The sequence below is a fragment of the Corticium candelabrum genome, chromosome 4, assembly GCF_963422355.1.
Source record: "Corticium candelabrum chromosome 4, ooCorCand1.1, whole genome shotgun sequence".
NCBI lineage: Eukaryota > Metazoa > Porifera > Homoscleromorpha > Homosclerophorida > Plakinidae > Corticium > Corticium candelabrum.
In genome coordinates this window covers 3,938,807-3,962,701 of record NC_085088.1, presented here as the reverse complement: position 1 = coordinate 3,962,701, position 23,895 = coordinate 3,938,807, and the positions used below count along the sequence as shown (strand labels likewise).

Sequence of the window (23,895 nt, the reverse complement as noted above, 5' to 3'; positions counted from 1 at the left end):
GGTTGCTTAAAAGCATGTGTATGGATTTTGATAAAATTTGGTGGTGATCTATAGCTTCGGTAAAGAAACAGTTGATTAGTTTTAATCCGGATCCGCGTCTTAAAAAATTAAAAAATCAAAATAGAAAGGAACTAATGTGCGATAACTCTTGATATCGCTTCTGCACACATACCATTTCCGTGCAGGTACTGTAGGTACTGATGAACAGATGATGTCTTTTAATGGTGTATGTACTACATGCTATAGGATGTACACAAAAGGCCCTTGAAATAGTTGCCATGGAAACGATTGTTAATGGTATTCTAGAGTTTGGGAAACTGACCTGCCTTGGCGCAGGTTTGCGGTCTCCATGGCAAGTGCTGTCTGCTTTCTTTTTAATTAATTAATTAAGTACGGTGTATACGTTTCTGGAGAGACAAACGCAGAATGGCTGTTTGTGACTGAAGTATAGTGTTGTTACTAACGAAGTAAGTAATTTAGTTGTAAACCATTATTCTCTATTCTTTAAAAGGCAAGGCAGCATTAGAATAATTGTTTGCAAGCTAGTCGTTGTCGGTCACATTCAAACTGAAAGTTAAATAATATATATATATATATATATCTATATCTATAGATGTCTCACGTGAGATGGTATTGCAGTTGGTGATCCCATATGTAAACCCATTGTGGAAATTCCGAATGGACTTCATCGGTCTTAGACTCAAGTACTGTACACTTTACCTAGAAGTAATGACGTAGGCGAAGTAATACTTTACAAGATTTGGGATTTAAATGTCTAATTAGCAGTCTCCCGTACAGTATCATGTTTTGCTAAACTCTGTTACTTCTAACCACGCCTTCTAAATTGACTAGTTCATTTCTACATGTTGTGTCGTACCCAGCTCGTCTAGAAGTCGAGATGAATCAAAGAGGGCTGCGTTCTTCTGGCGAATTCAGCGATTTGACCGTGCAAATTGGTGGCCAACAGTTGCATCTCCACCGGTTTCCACTTTTTGCGCGTTCCAATTACTTTCGATGTCTCCAACGATCAGGTATGAGTGATACCGCTTTGCTAACACTCGATCATTTACCCGGCGGATATGATACGATGATAGCGATTGCCGATTTTTGTTATGGGGTCACTATTGACGACAAACTGACAACTAAAAATATTGGTCACGTGACGTGTGCAGCCATCTATTTACAGATGTCGGGATCTGGTAATCTTAGCGAAATATGTCAATCTAAGCTAAAGAAATTACAAGTGATGTTTCTAATTGTTTGGAAATATTGGTGAATTGTGCTGAAATTGCTGAAGTAGCTCAAGCAGAAGGAGTCAGTACGTTTTGTGTGGAGACGGCAGTTGAGCATTGGTGTAAGGTAAACTTAGAGACATGGAATACGTTTACCACAAATTGGCAATCATAAAAAGCATCTTTGTGGTTGTCGCAGTTGAAGAAACTTCCAGTTAATTGGACGACTGCTATCATTGACTTGATGCTAACCAGAAGTTGCTGCAGCCCATTTATGTACGTACTTTGTTGCAGGATACATTGATTCGATGTGAGAAAGACAGAATCTTTTTACACTGCTAGTGCTACGTCGAACTCTGTGTACGCAACAAGCTTAAGTGAACCTATAGTTGTAGCAGAGCCTCCTATAGAAGTACTATCTCTGTCTTGCTCACCAGAGGCTTCTGATCGTTCTACAGCTGCCGCCACATCTTCCTCTGAGAAAGATTTAGTTGACTCAAAAAACAGAAAGCTGAAGACTTAGCTCTGTCTTCTAATGAAACTACTACAAGTGATCGCTTTTCACGTTATCATTTGCCTGATGCTGAGGAAAGTCTTCTCAATAGTTGTTTTGAAGCTTTTGTGTACTACCTTCCAGATGATCCGTTGACGCTCGAAATACCAACTGTGACAGCCAGTTGGTTGTCGTCCGCTTTACGGTTTTCTTCAGCTTTTGTAACCCAAAGCGAAGAAAGGTTGACAGCCTTGTGTGCAAAAAGCTACAATCAACTTACTGGGAAAGACGTTACTGAATTTACGTCTAGAGTGATGGCAAATCTAAACAATTGTGTTCACACCAATGGATACGAATACTCTAACAATGTTGTAGAGCTATCTGATTATTATCTCAATTACCACGCAGAACGAGGCACAATTTCTGCCGCTCAATTTACGGAAGTTTTGCAGTCAACGTTGTGGACATGTCGCTCATCTTTTGACTCTCCGTTTGAAGCAATGGAATAACTGTTGCAATCAAATGAAAGTAAAAATGACTCGATCGTAGAAGATAATGTCACGAAAATAATTGAACTAATAGATTTTACCAAGCCCAGCCAAGATGCACTAGAGAGAGACCGTCGGAAAATAGTCACATTCCCAGTAGAGTTACTATGGAAGCTGCCGTTAAAGTCTGCTCTAGACTTAGGAAAGAACTCAGTGAAAGCCAAACAAACCGGATCGCTAGGGAGCATCAAATCGAATGTGAGAGAGAGCGGCACGAACAAGACATGGTTAAGCTGCAAGGCCTACTTCGTGAAACAGAGACTAGAGTAAATGAGCTAGAATTGTTTCCTCGGTTGGACGGTACATGGACTTACACAGATCCAAGAACGACAATCAATTCAGGCTTTTGGGGGTATGAACGTTCTTCATTATCTTTGTCTCTAAACATAACCCAGGCTCAGAAACAAAAGAAGAATGAAACGATTTCCTTTACAGTAACAGCTAAGTCAAATGATTCTGGCGTACATCGTTCTACAGAGCAAGCGGAATCTTGTGAATTCAGCGTAAGACCAGCATACATTTTACCGTTGATAAAGGATAAAAGTCCTGGACGTGATGCTCATGTCAATAGCCAGTACACGTGGCAAACTTGGTATGAAAGGATGGGATCAGCATGCAGTGGAGCAAACATTCCTTCCTATCTAGTGTATGATGTAATCGATGATCGTATATTTTCTCCATGGCCGTCCACATATTCGAAAGAACTCTTGGAATGGACTAAATCTCCATTAGACGTTTCAACATAGACTTTTCGCAAACAAACATGCTATTTGTAGCATTGCATGTACATGTATTATAACTGTCAGTCTGTCGACGCCATGTCGGTGTTGTAATCTAGTTTTGATCAACGGCTATTTATCGCATGTGTAACTGTGTCTAGGGTATACGAGAACCTATTTTTATATTTTACATGCTATGCTGCACGTGTTGTTAATTTTATGTTTTATTTTATGTTGTTAATTTTATTGTTGCGAATTAGATTTCAGGACGTGTGCTCACGCGTGCGCGCACGGTGACACAGTGACACGCGCGCGCGCGCACACACACACACACACACACACACACACACACACACACACACACACACACACACACACACACACACACACACACACGTCCATTTTAATGTTTTTGAATGCACACACAGTGTCGCACACTTCTTTTTATGGAATGCACGCGCACACCCAAGCACGCACGCACACACACACACATACATTTACATATTACATTATTAAACTATACTAAAAGCATCTTTAAATTTAATTATTGCAGCCCAATGTAATACCATATATAATGACGTAACAAACGTTTAGAAAATTTACGATTCAGTATGTCAAATGTACGAGCTATTTGCATGCGTAAGAAATCTGGCTTAGTTCAGTTGCAATACGTGACATTGCAGGGATCAGTGAAGAACATCTCATTCAGACTCAACGATTGCTAATCGTTTTAGTTAGACTAGACCAAACAAAACAATGACCTCTATAGCGTTTTCCGACATGTACAACTCCTAGGAGAACATTTTTGATTATGCAAATACAGTCGACCTTTGCATGCTTTAGCTAATTAGTAGATATGTGCAATGTACTCAAAAATAAAATTCATATCTACTTACTAAAAACTACGTAAATATGGTAATTTCTCTATTCCGATCTCCACCGGAAGTTCTATACTTTACTTCTACATGTATGTATAGATATAGCTAATGATTTCCACATAATTGTTGATATTAAATTTTCCTGTTCTGCTGTTTGTTGAGGTCACAAATTTTGTTATGAACTACCGCAGTTTGCGAAGCTCAGGCGAGTTTAGCGACCTCGTTGTGCAGGTCAGAGGCAAAGACTTTCATCTTCATCGATTTCCTCTTCTAGCCCATTGCGAATACTTTCGAGGTCTTCAGCGATCGGGAATGAGCGACGATTCGTTTGTAAAACTCGACCTTCTGCCAGGTGGCTCCAACACCATGAGTCTAGTGGCTGACTTTTGTTACGGGATTCCCATCGGGGACAAAATCACCACCGGAAACGTAGGTCACGTGACATGTGCTTCAAGTTACCTGCAGATGTCGGAACCCGGCAGTCTCGGTAATGTATGCAAAGACAAACTTGAGATGTTGACGCGTGATGCCAATAACTGCATCGAGATTTTAGTCAGTTGTTGGGACGTTGTGGTTGCAGCCGAGGCTGAAAACGTGACGTCGTTATATATACAAGGAGCTGTACAATACTGGAATCGAGAGTTTGCAAAAATGGGCAAGTCCTGGTTTCCATTAGAAAGGGCACAAAAATGGTTTGCTGGACTGAAGAAACTTCCGGTCAAGTGGGTAATCAAAATCATGGATTCTATGCAAGCCAAGGGGTGTAATCCACTCTTGCGGACATATTTTGCTGCAAGATTCCTTGACTGTATTATGCAGCACTACTCACGTCTAGCCTCGCAAGCCAGGCTCTTCCGCGCAGTCGCTGAGCTAACCGCACGTGAATCACACGAGGAGGAGGAGCTTTTACCGGAATTGCTCCAGCGCGAGAAGAGCCTGGTCGCTTTCGAGAACGTCATAGTGACGTGGGACCCCCGATCCGGTTTCATAGCTTGCATAAGGCTAATTCTATTTCCTAAAGAGCTCGTTACTGTAATTGCGCTGATACACTAAGCAGAGAGGTAGCCCTCCGCGGAGAGCGCGTGAACACAAAATCCAGTGAAGCCGTTGATGGACAAAGTGCTGGTGAATAATGAGCGTAGGAATGGCCTACATGGGACTGGTCCGCTGAACCTACACTCTCCAGTAACGTTTCTTTCTACTGAACTCATCTGCAGGTTTGCGCGAATTGAAACCGACGTAGAACTATTCACCACTCTTGCGCGTCTACTCTGACATCTATAGTCTGTGGGGGAAATGGTGTGAGAACTGCCGGCCCAGTTTCACTCAATGGTTCATGAAAACAGTGGCCTACAGCTTGTTGACCTCTCCACGTCGTGATCAGATTTGCGTGTATTGCTAACGCAGTCTATGTGACGGTACTTTCCACTCAGCAAGCAGCACTTTTGTACGATATTGGCTCTCCTCACGGTGAACTGGAAACATGTAGGCATGGGAAAACAGCAGTGCAGTGGACCTACCATGTTCAGGAAGTGTAGAGTTGACTCGTAGCTGCACGTGTACTACGTACGACTTGTTTCAGTGCATGGACTCTGACTGCTACATATATACACTAACCGCGTACAATGAGTTCATTTCTCAAACTACCGCGCTTGCAGATCTAGATTCGGCGGTGTGCTGTTGACGAAACTGAATGCTGAAATGGAGTCGTGACACTGCAGAATATTACATGGATGAGCTGTCTACATACGTACTAGAAGCGAACGATGATGTCAACTACGTACTCCGTGCAAAACAAGCAAGTGCGTGAAGCGATGTCGCGTGTTCTCAACTTTCGTACCTACATGCTTACCTAATAGAATTAGCCTTATCAAGCTATGAAACCGGATCGGGGGTCCCACGTCACTATGACGTTCTCGAAAGCGACCAGGCTCTTCTCGCGCTGGAGCAATTCCGGTAAAAGCTCCTCCTCCTCGTGTGATTCACGTGCGGTTAGCTCAGCGACTGCGCGGAAGAGCCTGGCTTGCGAGGCTAACTCACGTCTATCAAAGCCAACGCTTGATCTTATGACGTTTGACTCAGGATCTGGAAGCATATCTACGTTATGTATTTTCTGCTGTAGGTATGACATTACCATCCAAATGCAATACCGTGTCCACACACGAAGCTACAGACCTACAACTCGCTTCTACAACACAGGGACAAGAATCATCATCATCAGCAGCAGCAACAGCTGTTGACGACACAACATTTGGTCTAATTTCTTACCTAAATCCCATATCTTCTGACACTCAGGAAGCTGACCTCAAGAATTTCTTCGAACGCTTTCTAGCGAAGATTGCAGATGACGCACTTTCATTGGTTATTCCTACAGTGACGGTTAGCTGGTTTGCTTCAGTTCTTCATTTCTCATCTCAGTTTATCTGCAGTGCTGTAGAACGACTAGCAGCTATTTGCGCAGAGAGCTACATTCGACTGACTCTCGAAGATGTGAAGATGTACAAACCTAGTGTGATGAGTAAATTGAACAATTTGGCAAAGAAAAACAAATATCATTGTTGCAATGCGGTAAGATCACTGGTTGATCAATATCTCTGTTATCAATCAGAACAGGGTTCGATGAACAGCAGTCAGTTTGCTCAAGTGCTGAACTCGAGCGTTTGGTCTTCACGCACTTCTTTTGAAGTGCCTTTCCAGGCTTTCGAAAAGCTTCTAGAAAGAGATCTTAAGGCAAATCCGCATAATTGTAAATGGGTTATGATCCAAGATCACTCTTTGCATATGAGTGCAATACAAGAAATTGATTTTACTATGGTAAGCCAAGAAGCACTGGAAAGAGCTTCAAAGAATGTGCACATTCCGGATCATGTTGTTATGAATGCAGCAGTCAAACTTTGCTCGCGTCTCCGAGATGAGCTGCAACAAACTAAACGCGACCTTTCGCAAGCGCAACTACATTTGAGCCAACAGAAGAGGGAGAGCTCGAATAGGCTAAGCAGACTGGAAAATGAGCTAAAAAGGAAAGATACCGTAATTTCAAAGCAGCAGGATGCAATAATATCATATGAATCAGAACCAATGCATTTGAAAGACCTAAAGAATGAAGCCAAAATCAAACGAAACAGGCTAATGACACTTCCTTACCAAAAGTTACAAGGAACATGGATGGTCGCAGGTCCGCTTCCATCACGTTACCGTGGCTATGGATTTCAGCAGTCTTCGCACTCAGACCAGACATTGACTATACGAGTATCTGTGGTTGGTAACGAGCAAGACGCTGCCAAAACACTCGACATGACGGTTGAATTTGAATCACGTTCACTTAGCAATTCTCGCAAAGTGGGCAAACCCGGAGAGCTTCCACCCACAGCCAAAACAGAAATTGGAGTAAGACCTGCATACATTTTGTCACTAAATGATGAGGGCGATGACTTGGCTGTTGTTCAATATTGGAACGCTTGGTATGATGAAACTAAATTAGGACATCGCGTCAAAAGATCCAAACCTCCATTTGTGATCTACGACCAGTTCACTGATTCTTTACTCGTGCCGTCATTAAATCCAGCGGAGCAACGACTGGTACAATGGAAGAGACGGCACTGAATTCCACCCAACGAGGAAGACGATCACGAAGTTGCAATTGTGTGACGTATAAAGCGCGCTAGCTGCTATACGAGTAGATCTACCTAAAGACTTACTAACGACAGCGTATCTTACAAGCCAGTGATCGCACGTCTGCATGGTTATAGATGTAAGTCGTGGCATTGTTCATCATCTACTTCATGTTCGGATTAGCATTCGTGTGCTTGTTATTTCTAGTACACACGTTTAGTAATAATTGGCTGCCTGTAAATAACACTGTGTACAAACAATGTGTATATACGTGTTCTAGAAGTGATACGTCTTCGTGCATGTGCGAGGGCTCTGCATGAGCGTCCGAAAAAGGGGTTCTTCATGTTCTTGTTGGCTTTCTGCTGGATGTATTTAAGTTAAAATTTACTATTAATTAATTGACATTAATAGGTATCTTTACCACAAAACGGAAGACTCTTTATGTGAGTCGGCGTTTCTTTCGCTACCGTACAATCTATCTCTTTGGGGTCTCCTGGGCAACCTGGAAACATACGTAGCAACGCTCCTAAATATAATATCACGTGTATATACGGGACTGTGTACCGCTGTATTTGAATTTAAACGGACCAGAACACAAGAAAGTGAACAAGTACTGCAAGTTAAGTCTCGTGTTTTTGACTATATTTGAACAGGTCTGGGAGAAACAATACCGTAAAACGTGACCACAACCTCAAGGTTTCTCTGCTTCGTCCAACACACTTCTAATGGATCCGAAATCTTTTCAAACAATGCGTTTGAGTGGTCTGTTGTGCGACTGCACGATACAAATTGTCGATAAGCAGTTGCCGGTGCACGGTGTAGTGATGGCGTCACGTTGCGACTACTTTCGAGGTTTGCTGCAGTCGGGGATGCAAGACGCCAACCGAGTCGATCTATCCAACATGCCGGGTAACTACGACACGATGAAATCGATCGTCGACTTTTGCTACGGCATATCAATCCAAGACAGACTCGACGAGTCGAACATCGCTCACGTGCTCTGCGCTGCTTCGTATCTCCAAATGTCCGGACACAACAACTTGGAGGAGATCTGTGGAGACAAACTAAAAAAACTAACAAAACACAAACTAACAAGATGCCTAACCATTCTGTACAACTGTACTGACATCGGAGTTGTTGCAGAGAGAGAAGGAGTGACGGAGAAATGCATGGAAGCGGCAGTACGTCACTTCAAATCGTATGATGAAGACAAAAGTGGGCCTACCGACAAGCTTTGTAAGTCTCTGAATTTAGAAAATCTTCCTATTCCCTGGATGAAACAAATTCTGGAGAAAATGCAACAAAGTGGATGTGATATGTCGATGATTACGTCTGTGTCAACTGTTTGTGCCGGTTCTATCATCAGCTATTACCACAACGGAGGTCAGACGGTAAACAACTCTCTCTATTCTTACTACTCTTGTCTTCCATCGGCAGCAAGCCCTAAAACTTTGCTCAAAGCATTTAAAGCAATTATGAGTTACGTTCCTGACGAGGCATCAGCATTATGCCCGTATGCTGTAGCCCCAATTTGGTTTGTTAACGCTCTGGAGTTTGTCACCACACATGCACTGTCATATGCTGGTCGTTTGTATTCTTTGTGTGCTAGCATATACAACGAACTTGCAGACATCGAAGACGAAGACGCAGTTGTTTACCGGTTGAAACCAAACGCAATAGTAAAACTAAACAAAGTGACTCAGGCCAATCACAGCCATCTTGCCGATTGTGTACAGAAATTAACAGACTGCTACCTTTTTGTGCAAGCTCGACGCCGATCTCTGACTCCATCTAACTTTGTGCGAGTTGTGCAGTCTACCGATTGGTGTAGCAGAGAGTCTTTTGACGCGCCATTTGAGGCCTTAAGCGAAATGCTGGAAATTCCTCAAGATGTCATGCAGATAACTAGAGATGAGATTGCAAACATGGTTGCAAAAGTTGATTTTACAAAGTTAAGTCAACATATGCTCGAGCGAGCAGCAGCAAATAGTAAAATACCGAGAGAGGTCATCATGATGGCTGCAGTCAATGTTTGTTCTACGTTACGGTGTCAGATTGCCACCACATCTCAAGCACTTACCAAAGAAACAAAGAAATCAAAAAAATTTAAATCGGCTTTAGCTACTGCAAATCGAGTCATCGAAGAGCTACAAGAGAAGAACGAAACTTTGCAGTCGAGACTTCAAACAGAGAAAGACGATAACGGTTTGTTAGGGATCCCCCAACAGATCAATGGCAGTTGGACTCCAAATGCTCTTCCTTTTCGATATGAATGGCATAATGATTATTGTTATGGTGATGCTGATTATTATTATTGTGATGATGATTCTGATGATTAATTTTCTGTCGCGCCTAAGTAAAAGATACAGTTTATCTCTTGTATATATACACCATGTCATGAAAGAAATAAAGAGTACATGTTTTAACAAGAAAATCTGTAAATATCGATCTATTGATTTGAGAATAAAAAACTGTTTAGCACATGCTCTCGAAATCGGCTTATTGCATGGAACCGTCCACGAATCCCAAAGTTAACTCTGCATCCTACCTAGCTCAAGTAGACAAATTCTACTGCGTGCGTATCTCAGCATGTCCAGAAATGTCTTTGATCCTATCAGTGCAAGAATGGACGAACTGTGGATATCACAGACGGAAGATCACTTGTTTGGAGGTTGACAAATACGTACGGTAATAGTTTGAAACAATTTCACGTCTGGAAACGCAAAGACAGCTAGTATTAAGCAAAATAGAAATTTTTCAATTACATATAGTACTGAGAAGTGACTAATAGCACAATGCTATAAGTTTTCAACTACCACATTCTAATACTTTCTTAATAAAGTTATTTGAGTGTGCACAATGGCTTGCTTTGTAAAATAGAACGCAGCATCAATGTCGTCAGTTTTACCATCTCATTTATCCTATTAGAAGTTGACAGCAAACTAATTGCTTTCAGACTTTAACACATGCATACTAGTATACAAGTAATGCATTTGCACCTCACTGAAGAAATACAAAATTTTAATCATAGCATGCAAGTCTTTAAAGCACGGAACAATTACTTAATAAAACTTGAACCTTTCAACCTGATAGAAGACGGGTTGTGTGAACGTATCACAACTGCGCTTTCTCCAATTTCTCTTTAATTAATCTAACCTGGTCAACGAGAGTTTGCTGGAAATATTTTTACTGAACCGAATTCTTGGTAACACTAATCTGCCTGAGCAAAGACAAACTACATATATTACATATACTTATTTAATTAATTAATTAATTGCACTATACTGTAACACAGACTAACACGCAGTAGGTACTGCATCTCTTACTGTCACCTTCTCAACCATTAATATCAATGCCATCATATGATTCAAGTCAGACGATTCTCTTGTCCATGCGTTGATGCATGTGTCTGATTTGTCTAATAAATACTTTAGTGACAATTTGGTACGTAGCATTAGTTAATTAGTCGTGACCGTCATACTCTAAGTAGTGCATGTATGTAGTTCAAAAAATCAGAAAGTTGTCTGACTAAAGCCTTAGACATACTCATACTTCAATCAGGATATTTGACTCAAACTGCTGAAGCAGGATTTGGTAAGAAGACATGGTATTGACGACTTGGAAAACATATGAACGTGTTTTATAGTTTACTACAACATTGGTTTAAGACTGGGGTAATGAAAGGAAATATGAAGAGGCTAAAAAGCCATTGTTTGAAGCACTGGAAATTCTAGAGTCAGCATTAGGAGAGCATCATCTCTACGCTGCATGGAGTTAGAAATGATTTGATTTATTTGTATTCAAATAATTGTGATAAGATTTTTTGTTTTAATACTTTGTCACAGCTCTTTATTACCTCTCATATTGTCATCGTTGCACTGACCACTGTGTGGAAGCCCGTTCTTTAATGCAAAAAGCTGTCGACATTGTGAGGAAGAAGTATAGTGAAAACCATAGTGCTACACAGACAAGTAAGTGAATGTTTGTATTTAAAGTATGCAGTGTAAGTTGAGATAGCGTGCTGTGTAGTGGTGAAGGCTCTAGAGACACTGAACGCTTCAGGAGAGAGAAGATGGGAATTCTATCTTTTCTGAGTTAATATCCACCACGAATCTGGAGTCTACGCTCATGTTAGCTTCAAGTCTTGGAAACTTCTAGAGCCAAAGGTAAAGTGTTCTGGAGCCAAGTTTGATCATGTTTCCATGGTAGCAACAGCCCTAATTAACCCTATAATGTAATGTGCTGTTTGATACATCCAGGGTATACTGGCATACCAGTTTACTGTGGCTACTGAGAATTAATCATTTATTAGTTACTTTCAAAACTTTTACTTGTCTATAAGCAATGGAAGATGTGTTGCAGCATTTGTACCTGTAGGGTGCTTCCATGAGTTGTTACACAAAAGACTGAGTGAAATGAAATAAATTGGCAATGCTGCTCTAGTCGTCTACAGTATGAGTTAACACGGGAGTATGATCAGTATAGTTTATGTATGTTATGGCAGTTTAGGCTCAAACAGTGTGTGTGTATGTGTGTGTGTGTGTGTGTGTGTGTGTGTGTGTGTGTGTGTGTGTGTGTGTGTGTGTGTGTGTGTGTGTGTGTGTGTGTGTGTGTGTGTGTGTGTGTGTGTGTGTGTGTGTGTGTGTGTGTGTGTGTGTGTGTTGTGTGTGTGTGTGTGTGTGTGTGTGTGTGTGTGTGTGTGTGTGTGTGTGTGTGTGTGTGTGTGTGTGTGTGTGTGTGTGTGTGTGTGTGTGTGTGTGTGTGTGTGTGTGTGTGTGTGTGTTTATGAAGACATGTATTATCCCGTATAGTTGAATGCATATGTTATACATACATGCCACTGGTCAAACTACATTTAGACGTGACATAATTATATTTCGAGTTTTGTCATTCATGGCCGTTGATCCAACTCTCATAATGGTTTACGTCAAACAGTTGCAGGAGAGTGAAACAGTAGAATTTCAAGTATGTATACAAATTTATACAAGGTTAAATATTTCCATACACAAACGCGTAGTAATTTTGTGAGTCAGGCTAAAAAGTGCACTAGAGACTCTGAGTGTGACTTCTTTGACTGTGTTGCCTACTGCGACTACAAGACAAACAACTGTACTTCTCAGATGAAGTCGAGCAACTTCCAGAACTTGTGTCACGAATTTTAAGACCAAATATTTTGTAAACCAAGGACTTTTGGAGGCAGCTCCTCACAATGTTGCTCATGAGCTTGCAGAAATATTGACCAAGTGTACATCTGTACCACCGAACTCTACAGTGAAATTTCCTAAGACATACTATTCTGATTTATATAATCGTCTGCACAGTCTTCTTTCTAAGGAGAGTCAATAGACAGTGGCTTCGTACGTTGCTTAGATTGACAGAGCGAAATGTTTTCATATTAGGTTTCATGCTCAATATATTTGGTGAAGTAACAACTTATTATGCGATCAGCGAATTGACAAGTGTAATACATAGAACTGCGTTTATTTTCAAACTTTGTGTGCAGAATTTGAGAAAATGACAAATTATATAAGACTGCAAAGAAGAACGACAAATACCAAAGTTGTATGCTGGCTACTTTAATTTTAAACTTAGCAGAATGCCCTGCATTTGGAAGACATTATTGAATAGATATAGTAGAGCACCTGTACAGTGTACACCTGAAAGAGCTCCTCTCCATATTTCTCAATTCTAGCTGAAGAGTAACGTGTGTAGGCGTGCATCTCTAAGGTTGAATTTCAAGTTGATGAAGACAAATATTTGGCTGATGTGCTGACATGCATAGAACTTATAGTGACTCAGACTGTCAATAACAATGTCCGTTTTAGATTGACCAACACGCTATTACCTGACCGTCAGTTATTATTACTGAGCAAGACTAAATAGAATTAATTAACTCAATTTGACTACCATTTATGGTGTTGGGTGGTTTATAGAAGGCACCTACATAAGATACGTGCACTTACAGTATAGAAATTATATGGAGATGAGGTTGTTAATAAGTCTTTCCTATAGTCTCAAGAGAAAATGTGGCGTAATACAGTATAAACTATAAAAACTCCAGGTGTGCTTAACAGAGGTCGGTTTTTTGTTTCAAGACATCTAGTGAGATTGTTTGCAGTTGATACTTACGTCTATATGTTTTGTTGAACGGAGACAGTCTATTGTGTCGTTATGCCCCTCCATGATGGGCAAGTGGGGTCTTTACCCCCATCTGGGCGCCCACCAACCCAGAAGGTGAGCCCAGCAGGGTACATGTTTCTGTGTAGTCCAAACGGTGATCAATGACTAGCTAATTCGATATAGATTGCAGGCATTACGGTGACCGCGAACATCAGTATAGCACGCCTAGTGGATATAATGACCACCAGGAAAGCACTGACCGTCATCGTCAACGGACCGTTCGCCAGACTACAGAAACTCCCCAACGACTGAAACGAGTCATAGTCTGATGGATAAAGCTAGAGAAACATGAGAAAGAAAGACAGACAAGTTTCATAATTTACTGTTGTCACTGGGGTTTGAATCCCCAAACCATGGAGTGGTAGCCATTGTCGCTAACCACTAAGCCACGGCGGTGACCTTATTATATAAATTTTCTTTGTTGTTGCAATTTTATTATCATTGTATCTCCATCGTTGAGGGCGGTACACCACGACATTACTACATCTCTTGTTTCTAGAGTTTCTGGCTGATCTCGTGTCACTTTTTGAGGTTGATGTCTCTGTCTTTTGAGGTTGATGTCTCTGTCTCATGTCAATTAATTATTAATTAATTAATTTACCTTTTTTTTGTATCAATAGTTAGGTTCAGGACACGTCACACCTATTCGCATTACATTATAGATATTCGAAACTTTGAGGGTAGCGTTCACTTGCAACATGTTATAGAACAAAGAACAGCAGGCCTTGAGATTAGAAACCGGAGATGGGATCCGGGACACTTGGGGCATTTGCGCAACGGTTTGGAACTTGGAGGCTAGGTCAATATGGACTTTTACGAGCTGCTTTCGTCCGGTGAATTCAGTGACTTGACTGTGAAAATCGGCGATAAACAGCTTCATCTTCACCGATTTCCACTCGTTGCTCGATCGCACTACTTTCGAGGTCTCCAACGATCAGGAATGAGAGACGCCTCGGTGGTGACTCTCGATTTGTTACCAGGTGGGTACGATGCGATGAAAATAATTGCCGATTTCTGCTATGGAGTCTCCATTGAGGACAAACTGACTATTGATAATATTGGTCACGTGATGGTCGCTGCTGGCTACCTGCAAATGACTGGATCTGGTAACCTTATGGAACTATGTAAATCTAAGCTTAGGGAATTGACAACTGATGCTACTAAGTGTTTGCAAGTATTGGTGAATTGTGCTGACAATAGGAAATTAGCTGCAGCAGCAGGAGTCACTAAGTTTTGTGCAGACGCTGCCGTTGATGATTGGTATAAGAAAAGAGGAGCGTTGAGTATGCAAATAGAAACAAAAGCATCAGAGTGGCTACTACAATTGAAGAAACTTTCACTTAGTTTGGTTGTTTATATCATTGACTCTTTGCAGACAAAGCAGTGCAGTCGTTCCTTGATAACCTACTTTGCTGTTGGATGCATAGATTTCATAATGGAGTACTTTCAGGCTCTGAGAAACTCAGAACTTCAATTATCAACTGATAGGAATGCTTACATGGAGATGGTAGCAATTATATTGGAAAGTGATGGTATAGAAGGGTCACTACCAGATCAATCGTATTGCGTAACCAACTCGTCTGATCGTCTTGCACTTGCAGCTAGATCAGTTGATGAAGACAGTTTCTGTCTTATGAAACCTGCTGCAACCATTCATTCTTCAAGATGTTCTTCTTCAATGGATGATCTTCTCCAGTACTACTTCGTAACATTTCTGTCTTACATTTCAGAGAGATCTCTAACATCAAAACCTGCTAACATGACATCCAAGTGGTTATCATCAGTCCTTCGATTCTCATCTGCTCGTATTCCAGCAGCTGAAGACAAGCTGTTTGTTCTGTGTGCAATGAGCTACAAGCACTTTACTGTACATGATGTCATTGATTTCAGTTCAAGAGTGATGTCTAGACTCAACAATCGTGTTAACGATATGAAATTGAAGTACTCAGCGGACGTGATAATACTAACAGATTGGTATCTTAATTACCATGCAGCACAGTGCACCATTTCTGCTAGTGAGTTTACTCAAGTTGTGCAGTCAACATCTTGGTGCTCTCGCACATCTTATGACTCTGTATATGAAGCTGTAGAGAAACTGCTGGAATTTACCAGCAGTGGGGTTGATGCGTTAAAGACAATTTCGCAGGATGATTTAATGAAACTGATTTCTGAAGTAGATTTTGCCAAGCTGAGCCAAGATGTATTAGAAAGAATGTCAAAGAGTTGTTTCATTCCCATGAAGGTCACTATGGAGGGGGCCATCAGTGTGTGCTCCCAACTCAGACAACAACTTCAAACGTGCAAATCGGTTCTGAGGTCTGTGATAGACAAACAGAAATGTCAGAAAGTCCGTAATCGCTTGAAAGTGATGTTGTTGCAAGGCGGAGTCAATTTTGCCAACGAACTTTAAAGTTAGGAAAGAGATGAGACAGTTGACATATCTTGATGTAATTGCAGTGACTGTATACGTACTGTATGTACGTTTGTATAGGTTTTGATAGCTTCCTACTTGTATAGTAATACTTTGCCAACAACACTTAAGGTTGTATTTTCAACGACATAGGTTAGTTAGTTTATTTGTTTGTTTGTTGGTTTGTGAGCGGGGCTATACTCAAAACGTGTGGATGGATTTTGATGGGGTTGATAGAACTTTGATAGAGGACAATTGATTAGTTTTGGAAATTAATCCCAATGTGCGGGTTCCCTCTTGAGGCATGATTGGCTCTGCAAACGTTTTGACCAGAAAAGTGAGATGGCACACCATACCATCTCGATAAAGTTATTGATGGACAAATGATGTCATTTAATTAAATGATGTCATGTCATATGATCGATGTCATGTAGAGTGAACACACAGAAGCCTTCAGATGGTTGCCATGGAAATGATTGGTAGCTAAGAAAACTGAGCTGCCTTGGCGGAGGTTTGCACTCTTCGAGTGCGCCATGCTGTCTAGTTTTGAATTTAAACGGACCAGAACACAAGGAGTGAACAAGTACTGCAAGGTAAGTCTCGTGTTTTTGACTGTATTTGAATAGGTCTGGGAGAAACAATACCGTAAAAGGTGACCACAACCTCAAGGTTTCTCTGCTTCGTCCAACACACTTATAATGAATTCGAAATCTTTTCAAACTATGCGTTTGAGTGGTCTGTTGTGCGACTGCACGATACAAATTGTCGATAAGCAGTTGCCGGTGCACGGTGTAGTGATGGCGTCACGTTGCGACTACTTTCGAGGTTTGCTGCAGTCGGAGATGCAAGACGCCAACCGAGTCGATCTATCCAACATGCCGGGTAACTACGACACGATGAAATCGATCGTCGACTTTTGCTACGGCATATCAATCCAAGACAGACTCGACGAGTCGAACATCGCTCACGTGCTCTGCGCTGCTTCGTATCTCCAAATGTCCGGACACAACAACTTGGAGGAGATCTGTGGAGACAAACTAAAAAAACTAACAAAACACAAACTAACAAGATGCCTAATCATTCTGTACAACTGTACTGACATCGGAGTTGTTGCAGAGAAAGAAGGAGTGACGGAGAAATGCATGGAAGCTGCAGTACGTCACTTCAAATCGTATGATGAAGACAAAAGTGGGCCTACCGACAAGCTTTGTAAGTCTGTAGATTTAGAAAATCTTCCTATTTCCTGGATGAAACAAATTCTGGAGAAAATGCAACAAAGTGGATGTGATATGTCGACGATGACGTCTGTGTCAACTGTTTGCGCCAGTTCTATCATCAGCTATTACCACAACGGAGGTCAGACGGTAAACAACTCTCTCTATTCTTACTACTCTTGTCTTCCATCGGCAGCAAGCCCTAAAACTTTGCTCAAAGCATTTAAAGCAATTATGAGTTACGTTCCTGACGAGGCATCAGCATTATGCCCGTATGCTGTAGCCCCAATTTGGTTTGTTAACGCTCTAGAGTTTGTCACCACACATGCACTGTCATATGTTGGTCGTTTGTATTCTTTGTGTGCTAGCATATACAACGAACTTGCAGACATCGATGACGAGGGCGCAGTTGTTTACCTTTTGAAACCAAACGCAATAATAAATCTAAACAAAGTGACTCAGGCCAATCACAGCCATCTTGCCGATTGTGTACAGAAATTAACAGACTGCTACCTTTTTGTGCAAGCTCGACGCCGATCTCTGACTCCATCTAACTTTGTGCGAGTTGTGCAGTCTACCGATTGGTGTAGCAGAGAGTCTTTTGACGCGCCATTTGAGGCCTTAAGCGAAATGCTGGAAATTCCTCAAGATGTCATGCAGATAAATAAAGATGAGATTGCAAACATGGTTGCAAAAGTTGATTTTACAAAGTTAAGTCAACATATGCTCGAGCGAGCAGCAGCAAATAGTAAAATACCGAGAGAGGTCATCATGATTGCTGCAGTCACTGTTTGCTCGGCGTTACGGTTTCAGATTGCCACCACATCTCAAGCACTTACCAAAGAAACAAAGAAATCAAAAAAATTTAAATCGGCTTTAGCTACTGCAAATCGAGACATCGAAGAACTACAAGAACGGAACGAAACTTTGCAGTCGAGACTTCAAACAGAGAAAGACGATAACGGTTTGGAACAGATCAATGGCAGTTGGACTCCAAAACTTCATCCTTATACTCAACATACATATACACCATGTCATAAAAGTGAAAGACAGGAAATGAAGATAACATGTCGTAAGAAGAAAATCTGTGAAAATCGATCTATTGATTTGAGTATTGAGCGTGTGCTCTCGAAATCGGTCTATTCCATGAGACCGTTCACCAATCCTAAAGTTATCTCTGCATCCTACCATGCTCAATCAGACAAATTCTACTGCATGCGTATTTCAGGATGTCCAGAAATGTCTTTGATCTTAATCAACGCAAGGAAGGACCAACTGTGGATATCACAGACGAGAGATCACTTCTTTGGAGGGGCAACAAATGGTTACGGTAATAGTTTGCAACAATTTTACATCTGGAAACGCAGACAGCTAGTAAATGAAATAACATAAATGCTATTTTAAATACTCTAGTGACAGTTTGGTACGTAGCATTAGTTAGTCGTGACCGTCACACTTTAATGTAGTGCATGCATGTAGAGTAAATCTATATATGTTGGTTGTCAGCTAACTGATTGTACGCAATTATGCAAATGTAGGTGACTACTGATCGAGTGATGCCGTCAACCGTTAACTTACACACACACACACACACACACACACACACACACACACACACACACACACACACACACACACACACACACACACACACACACACTCACACACACACAATAAAAATGGACAAATGTTAAGCCTTCCACGTCTTTCGACGTCGATCTTGAGGTCGGTTGCGGAGATAGCTCCCTTTGCCTCTACAGACAGGGCCTCCATGCGCTACGTGGAGTCTTGGGGCCAGCGCTACAATCCACCTGGAGCTTGGCCAGAGTCATTCAGGGGCACTGACAATGGCGCAGCTCTGGGACTGGACACCAAGGCGCACACGTACCCGTCTGCTGCATGATGTTGCTGCCAAGTCAGCGGTCTTGTCTACCCCAGTCAGTGACCAGGTACTCATTTATACTTCTGAGTCGAGAGAAACAAGTGTGGGTGAGTTTCTTGCTCAAGGAAACTGCGACAGTGTCGCCTCCACCAGGATCGAACCTTCAACCCTCATCATGAAATACAAGATCCCGGATGTCATCAGCAACGCTCTACCATCTGCTCCACACACCCCACACACACGCACGCACGCACACGCACTCACACACACACACACACACACACACACACACACACACACACACACACACACACACTAACTGATATGCTAATTTTTTCCACTGTTGGTCAACATCATACTAATACATTTCTCATGCTCCTAGTAACTTTGCCAATGCCATAATACTATAATCAATTTTTGCTGGTATATTGTATTGCGGAAGCGTCTGCAAGCATGTTACCCGCGCCCTAAAACTTGTAAAAATTGTAGCGCGTGATGTGTGTCATAATTCCGTCAGCCGGGCTGCGATATCATATTACACGGAACGTTCTCGTCTTACCTAACCCACGTAGAACGCGTAAATTGTGTCAAAGTCTTGTCAGCTGGGCTACCCTAGTAGTGGGTTATCCTAAAATGTTGCATTCGTCGGCTGGGCTTTCCTAGCCTGTTCCACTTGTCATTTGATATCTCAGCCCCCAGAAACGCGTCAACTGTGTCAAATATGCCGTCGGAAGTGAGATCGCTCTTACGTGAACTGGAATGGGTTCCGATTACACATGCGCATGCACGCGCACGATATAGACAGTGCATGCGTATGTACAGTCTAGTGTACGCTTTAGTTAGCAGGTCGTGCAAGTGTCAGTCGATCTCTTGTTTTACATTTCATTTAGCACCTAACAGTATTGTTGTCTGACAGCAGCAAAATCTTAATTTTTATTAATTATAAAGACGCAATGTATACAGAAACATAAAATCATATTTGGACTTTGAAGACTTTTCAAGGCAAATAATGTGTACAGTGTTCACTCTCAATCACGTGCCTACGTTATTCTAATTTGTATAATTAATAAATATTTAAGCAAATTATAAATTTTGCAATTATATAGTACCAAGAAGTGACTAATAGCACAATGCGCTGTACGTTTTCAACTACAGCTTTTTAATTAAATCGTTTGTTAATAAAAGTTATTTGAGTGTGCACAATGGCTTGCTTTGTAAAATGAAACGCAGCATCATCGTCGTCAGTTTTACCATCTCATTTTACCTTATTAGAATTTGAAAGCAAGCTAATTGCTTTCAGACGTTAACCCATGCATACTAGTACACAAGTAATGCATTTGCACCTCACTGAAGAAAGACAAGATTTGAATCATAGCATGCAAGTCTTTAGAGCACGGAGCAATTACTTAACAACACTTTAACCTTTCAACTTATTATAAAATGGGTTGCGTGGACGTAACACAACTGCGCTTTCTCTAATTTTTTGAAATTAATCTTACCTGGTCAACGAAAGTTTGCTGGTAATCTTTTTACTGAATCGAATCCTTGGTAACACTAGTCTGCCTGAGCAAAAACAAACTACATATATTACATATACCTATTTAATCGCGCGCGCGCAAACACCTAAAAATCCTAAATGTCAGGAGCGGCCTCGCGGAGATCACGCCCCCCAGCTGTTAAGCTGGGCCCTATGCGATACTCAGGGAACTCTGGGCATGCGCTAGGAAACTCCTGGAGCCGGGCCAGACACTCGCAGGAGAACCGACTTGTGAAGCCAACTGTGGTGTGAGCACCCGAAGTCTCACCAGGACCCCAGTGGCTAATGTTACGTCACAGCCGATGGCCGCTTAGGACCCCAGTCAATGACCAGGTACTCATTTATACTCCTGAGTCGAGAGAAGCAAATGTGTGTTAATTTCTTGCTTAAGAAAATTATGCCATAGCTCACCATCACTGTGACTTGAACTTGCAACCCTTAAAGGTCCCGGATGTGAACACTCCATAAGATGACTCTCTAACCAACTGAGCTATCGCACCACGCGCGCACGCACTAATTGGCATGCTAATTTATTCACTATTGGTCAAGATCATACGATACATTTCCCATGCTAAAATGACTGCCAATTATGCCACTTTTGCTGGTCTATTGTATTTATACTGTGCCAGGCATGTTACGTGCTCCCTAACACTTTTTAAAAAATGGTCGTAAAGGTAACAAAAAGCAAGAACACGTGTTTGTACAAGTCCACATTCTAGGAAAAATTTGCGCGCAGCTTTTGTTTGGAAGTTCGAGGCTAACCCCATTTTGAGTACACTGTAACAGTACATACTCTGTTAGAGTGTACTAGTAACTTTAGTACTGTAACTACCGTCGTAAACGATTTAGAGTATGCAAGACGTCGTCGATAATGCCACTATACGTCAGGTTATGCCTTCAAGACTCCAAGACGAGACAACGTTTCAAGCACGATATGAAGGTTCGCATTTCTTCAATCGTGTAGGGGGACAGTGTAATGCTAGATTTCCTAAACTGTTGTGTCTTGACTTGGCTCCAGCTCCGTTTCCACATCAAATTGGTCTCGATAGTCAGTTCGTTGGCCGAGAACAGGAACTGTACAGTCTGCAAGAAACGTACAAGGATAACAGAATCTCTAGAATGCCAATTGTTCAGGTGTGCTGTATTTGATACATTTTTGTATACACGCAAGTAAGTGTAGTAGCATAGCTAGTAGTTGACAGTTCAGTGTTGCAGATCATTGTAGCTGCAGGAGGAATGGGCAAGACTGATTTGATTTCCGAGTATGCCAGGCAGCACAAAGAAGACTATCCTGATGGTATCTTCTTTTTCTTCCTTGAATCTCGTCTCACCTTTTTTCATTCAATCAAAGAAAACGTATGGGACCAGCAGATGTATACAAGTGATTGTGGCATTAGCTTCATTGTTTCTATTTGTTGTTGCAGCTAACTGCAATGGGATTACAGGGATCCGGAAATTCTAGTGAGAATTTTGTTAAGCTGCAAGGCTACACTCGGGCACATCCCAGATGTCTCTTTCTCTTTGATAATGCGGATGATTTGAGTATAGTCGAGGAGTATCTACCTTCAATTCCTTCCCTTCACATTCTGGTCACAACACGACGATCATTTGTTGATTCACCCAGACTTGGAGGTGCTCGTATTCATGGATTGGAACCATTTAAGTCTGATGTGGGTGTTAGGCTCTTACTCAAAATTGCAGATTATTCGCTATCAGTGGAACAACTGCGATGCAACCATTTCAGTGAATATGAACATGCTCTTAAAATTGTAGGACCTGAAATGTTGGATGGCCTTCCTTTGGGTATTTTTCATGCTGGACAAAAGCTCAAAAGACAGCGTGGTAAACATGCAGGGAAAATTAAGGCACTTTGGGAAACGTTGGATAGAAATAGAGTTAGCCTGAGTATTACACCTAAGAGTGTAAAAGAGTGGTTGCGGAATTATCATTTAAGTGAAATTTACGAAGTGATGGTAGAGAACTTGCATCTTGGAAAGTTAGATGATATACGAAAACCACTAGCTGAATCAACTATAAAGGAGAGCTCGTTGACAAGTCACATAAAACAAGCTGTTTTGGATGCTAGAGAGGACTTACTGCATCATCCCAGTATCGGTCCTTGGAAGATGGACATTGTCGCTGCAATTGATGCAAAGAACATTTGTCGATATCTTGTAGAAGCTATTAGCTTGTTACCATCAAGAGGTATTTCTGTGTCCTTCCTGCGGTCACATTTGCAGGAGTTGAAAGAGGAAGAGTGTCAGGAAGAATTTGAGGATGCTATGCATGAACTAACAGATCGCTCGTTGTTAACTTACTCTGAAAACAGCGATACATTAGCTGTTCATCCACTCATACAACAAACTTTCCAGCAATGCGTTATTGATCAGAAAAAAAGGAAAGAAGTTCTTTCCCTCTTATCTTCAACGCTTGTAAGTGTCCTTCCTTTACTTCACGAAATTCGAACAGGCAACAAGCTGTGTCATAAGAATGTCATGAATTACTCATCTCATCTTTATCACGTTGCCAGTCTTATACTAGATTGTACTTGTGAGAGTTTGGAGTGTCTTGCAGCAGTTGATCTTGCTTGTTCTCTTAGCATTCATCTGCACAACATCACTTTTGGGGAATCTCTTTGTATGCTTCGTTTGTCATTAGCTAGAAGAGCTGGAGACAAGGAACGTCTTATTCAAGGTGACCTACTGTAAATTGATGTTTGGTAAATAATGAACTGACATTGAGCTCAATTCATTGTATTTGATGAGTGCATCCACTCTGTTGTTTGTAGCTTTTGTAGATGCTGGTAGAGTCTGTGCATTGCAACATAAAAGAAGTGCATCTCATTCTCTTTGCTTGTTTGCTCTTCAAATTATGTCAGACGATTCATCAGCCGAAGCAAGAGAACAGCGGGCTTTCTGTTAGTTTTGTGTCTACTCTACTGTGTACGTTGCTGTCAACGTTTATTCTTCTTTTAGGGATGCTTGACATTGCTGGTGCTTACTATGATCTTGGTTGCTGTGATGATGTGGAAGTGTTGGTTACAGCAACACAAAAACTACTCAGAGCTGCTAAGAGTGCAGACAGCTTGTTTTTACTTGCGCAATGTAAGACAGTCAAGGCTTTAATTAATCTGTTTTGACATGGTTTGCAATAGTCAGTGAAATTTATAGATGGTAAAGAATAATTCCAT

The 23,895-nt window shown here is 41.4% G+C and overlaps 7 protein-coding genes across 7 annotated transcripts; all 7 read left to right on the top strand.

Annotated features, from left to right (window-relative positions):
- Positions 1–2,007: 2,007 nt before the first annotated feature.
- LOC134178091 (uncharacterized) lies at positions 2,008–3,019 on the top strand. Its single transcript, XM_062644879.1, has one exon. It carries the CDS (start codon positions 2,381–2,383, stop codon positions 3,017–3,019), a length of 639 nt encoding a protein of 212 aa, XP_062500863.1. The 5' UTR covers positions 2,008–2,380.
- A 1,360-nt stretch (positions 3,020–4,379) lies between these two features.
- Positions 4,380–7,727, top strand: LOC134178711 (uncharacterized). Its single transcript, XM_062645597.1, has one exon. The coding sequence runs from the start codon at positions 5,995–5,997 to the stop codon at positions 7,471–7,473; it is 1,479 nt and encodes a 492-aa protein (XP_062501581.1). The 5' UTR covers positions 4,380–5,994; the 3' UTR covers positions 7,474–7,727.
- Positions 7,728–8,113: 386 nt separating this feature from the next.
- LOC134178090 (uncharacterized) lies at positions 8,114–9,267 on the top strand. The gene is made up of 2 exons (XM_062644878.1): positions 8,114–9,176; positions 9,250–9,267. Exons 1-2 carry the CDS (start codon positions 8,208–8,210, stop codon positions 9,265–9,267), a joined length of 987 nt encoding a protein of 328 aa, XP_062500862.1. The 5' UTR covers positions 8,114–8,207.
- Positions 9,268–9,317: 50 nt separating this feature from the next.
- On the top strand, positions 9,318–9,906 carry LOC134179090 (uncharacterized). Its single transcript, XM_062645991.1, has one exon. It carries the CDS (start codon positions 9,354–9,356, stop codon positions 9,819–9,821), a length of 468 nt encoding a protein of 155 aa, XP_062501975.1. The 5' UTR covers positions 9,318–9,353; the 3' UTR covers positions 9,822–9,906.
- A 4,538-nt stretch (positions 9,907–14,444) lies between these two features.
- On the top strand, positions 14,445–15,563 carry LOC134178085 (uncharacterized). Its single transcript, XM_062644871.1, has 2 exons — positions 14,445–15,503; positions 15,553–15,563. The coding sequence occupies exons 1-2, from the start codon at positions 14,468–14,470 to the stop codon at positions 15,561–15,563; spliced, it is 1,047 nt and encodes a 348-aa protein (XP_062500855.1). The 5' UTR covers positions 14,445–14,467.
- LOC134179108 (uncharacterized) lies at positions 15,534–16,341 on the top strand. Its single transcript, XM_062646003.1, has one exon. It carries the CDS (start codon positions 15,563–15,565, stop codon positions 16,070–16,072), a length of 510 nt encoding a protein of 169 aa, XP_062501987.1. The 5' UTR covers positions 15,534–15,562; the 3' UTR covers positions 16,073–16,341.
- A 429-nt stretch (positions 16,342–16,770) lies between these two features.
- LOC134178083 (uncharacterized) lies at positions 16,771–18,678 on the top strand. Its single transcript, XM_062644870.1, has one exon. The coding sequence runs from the start codon at positions 16,771–16,773 to the stop codon at positions 18,676–18,678; it is 1,908 nt and encodes a 635-aa protein (XP_062500854.1).
- Positions 18,679–23,895: the final 5,217 nt, after the last annotated feature.

Excerpts from the sequence above, each read along its gene's own strand:
- LOC134178091 (XM_062644879.1), top strand. The coding sequence starts at position 2,381 with ATGGAAGCTGCCGTTAAAGTCTGCTCTAGACTTAGGAAAGAACTCAGT.
- LOC134179090 (XM_062645991.1), top strand. The coding sequence starts at position 9,354 with ATGCTGGAAATTCCTCAAGATGTCATGCAGATAACTAGAGATGAGATT.
- LOC134178711 (XM_062645597.1), top strand. The coding sequence starts at position 5,995 with ATGACATTACCATCCAAATGCAATACCGTGTCCACACACGAAGCTACA.
- LOC134178083 (XM_062644870.1), top strand. The coding sequence starts at position 16,771 with ATGAATTCGAAATCTTTTCAAACTATGCGTTTGAGTGGTCTGTTGTGC.
- LOC134178090 (XM_062644878.1), top strand. The coding sequence starts at position 8,208 with ATGGATCCGAAATCTTTTCAAACAATGCGTTTGAGTGGTCTGTTGTGC.
- LOC134179108 (XM_062646003.1), top strand. The coding sequence starts at position 15,563 with ATGTCTAGACTCAACAATCGTGTTAACGATATGAAATTGAAGTACTCA.
- LOC134178085 (XM_062644871.1), top strand. The coding sequence starts at position 14,468 with ATGGACTTTTACGAGCTGCTTTCGTCCGGTGAATTCAGTGACTTGACT.